Source organism: Monoraphidium neglectum, assembly GCF_000611645.1.
Source record: "Monoraphidium neglectum strain SAG 48.87 unplaced genomic scaffold scaffold00101, whole genome shotgun sequence".
Classification (NCBI taxonomy): Eukaryota; Viridiplantae; Chlorophyta; class Chlorophyceae; order Sphaeropleales; family Selenastraceae; genus Monoraphidium; species Monoraphidium neglectum.
The window spans coordinates 27,544-29,507 of NW_014013527.1; the positions used below are offsets into that span (position 1 = coordinate 27,544).

Below are 1,964 nucleotides of genomic sequence, written 5' to 3' on the forward strand. Positions count from 1 at the left end.
CCCGCCGCGGCCCCCGCGGCCGCCGCCCCTGGCGCCGCCGCGCCCCCCTGGCGAAAACCTGCCGCCGCCGCCGCGCCCGCCGCCGCGGCCCAGGCTGAAGCCCCCGCGGCCGCCGCCGTAGCCGCCGCCGCCGCCGCCGTAGCCGCCGCCGCCGCCAAAGCCTGCGCCGCCGCCATCCTCCCGCAGCTTGAGCGGCGGCAGCGTGGTGATGGCGCGCACGCCCTCCGCAGCAGCGTCCTCCTCCACCGGGGGCGCGGTGGCCTTTGCCAGCATGGCGGCGACGTGCTGCGTGGGCACGTCAAACACGGCCGCGCAGCCGTCCTCCGTGAGCGTCACACGGCGCACCTGGGGGTGGCGCGGGGGGCAGCGATGATCGGAATGGTGAGCGTGTATCCCAAGGTTGCAATCAGGCCCAGGTCTGCTGTGGGCCTGCACGGCCTGCTTGTGGCTGCATGAACCAGCGTCGGCGGGGCGCGCCTTCGGGCGGCCAGCGGGACGCACACCGGCCGCGCCTCGCGCCTCAACGAGGTGCGGCTGCCTGAGGCTTGGATCGACCCGAGCGGTCTGGCCGTGTGTGTGTGGGGGCGCTCACCTCCTCAACGACGTCATCCGCCAGGTGGCGCCTCAGGAAGTTGTACACATAGCCAGGCCTGATTTCGGACTTGCCCTGCACAGCAGCGTCAGTATTTTCTTTTCAGCATGTTGTTGACTGCTGCATGCAGGCGACCAGCACCAGGCAGCGACCAACTTGATCAGAGGACGCCAAACAGCCGCAGCGGCGCGACGCCCGCGCGGCGCCTGCCCGCGCGCGGCGCGGGCCTATCCGGGCCGGCGGCCTCACCTGTCTGTAGAGCAGCGTGGTGAAGCCGTCCTGGGCAGTGAGCAGGGAGCGTGCCTTGAGCTCGGTGTGGCCCGTGATCTTAGCCAGGGCCAGCGCGACAGCCTCCTCGGGGCCGGAGCACTGCGCCAGCCACTCCTTGGCGGCGTCGCTGCGCAATGAGGTGATGGGTGGAGAGATGGGTGGAGAGATGGGTGGAGAGATGGGTGGAGAGATGGGTGGAGAGATGGGTGGATGAGGGGATATGTGGCCGCAGCCCTCGCAACGACCAACGTCCTCATGAGGGGAGGGACGGCGCCCGCCTCGCCTCGCCCTCCCCGCCAGCCAACCCTCACAGCCCCAAATCTGCGGGCGCCTGCCCCCTGCCGCCCCGCTTACCTGAAGAGGGGCACCACACTCTTGTCGACGTCCTTCATGACCTCCAGCACGCGGCCGGCGGCGATGGCCGCCATCTCGGCGGGCTGCGGGGCGCCCACGCGCCTGGGAGAGGGGGGGAGAGAGAACAAAGAAGCAGGTGGCGGTCAGCGCTGATCAGCACAGCTCCTGCTGGAAAACAGGACGCCCCACGCACGCCGCAGGCAGGTGCGGAACAGCGACGCCTGCATGCACATCAAAGGATGCAGGCGGCCTGGGGGCGCCGGCAGTGAGATCGCGCGTCAGGCGCAAGTTGCCGCGCTCACTCGAACTTGAAGCCGGCCTTCTTCTCGATGTAGGGTATGTGGCCCTCGTGCTTGCGGCCGACGAGCGTGATGCACACGCCAGTGTGGCCGGCGCGGCCCGTGCGGCCGCTGCGGTGGATGTAGGTCTCTGGGTCCTTCGGGGGCTCCACCTGGCGGACAGGGTGCGACAGATTGGGTGCACAGGGATGGGTGCAAAGAGTGGCCGTGCGCGTGATCGCAAGGCAACAAGTGCGTTGTAAGCGACCCGCGTTCTGCTGCTCACGCGGGGAGCAGGGATATTCCGCGCGTGTGCTGCAGCGGGGTCTCGGCAGACTGCGTGGACAGCCGCATGTCTCCAGCCTCAGTGCTGAACACTTGCGCCCTTTGCACTCCCAGCCACCTGCCGTCACAAACAGCCCCTCCCCCCTCGCTCTCCGCACCCCCAACGCCCACCTCTCAACCAACAC

The 1,964-nt window shown here is 69.8% G+C and overlaps 1 protein-coding gene across 1 annotated transcript in view; it reads right to left on the reverse strand.

Moving 5' to 3' along the window:
* Positions 1-1,964, reverse strand: part of MNEG_1072 (cystathionine gamma-synthase) — a gene marked incomplete at both ends in the record, with an annotated part of 10,434 nt that overhangs the window by 4,983 nt on the left and 3,487 nt on the right. Inside the window, 5 exons of the mRNA XM_014050445.1 lie at positions 59-345; positions 593-667; positions 842-989; positions 1,217-1,318; positions 1,519-1,667. Of these exons, the coding sequence (XP_013905899.1) occupies positions 59-345; positions 593-667; positions 842-989; positions 1,217-1,318; positions 1,519-1,667 (761 nt within the window). The remainder of the gene's footprint in view (positions 1-58; positions 346-592; positions 668-841; positions 990-1,216; positions 1,319-1,518; positions 1,668-1,964) is intronic.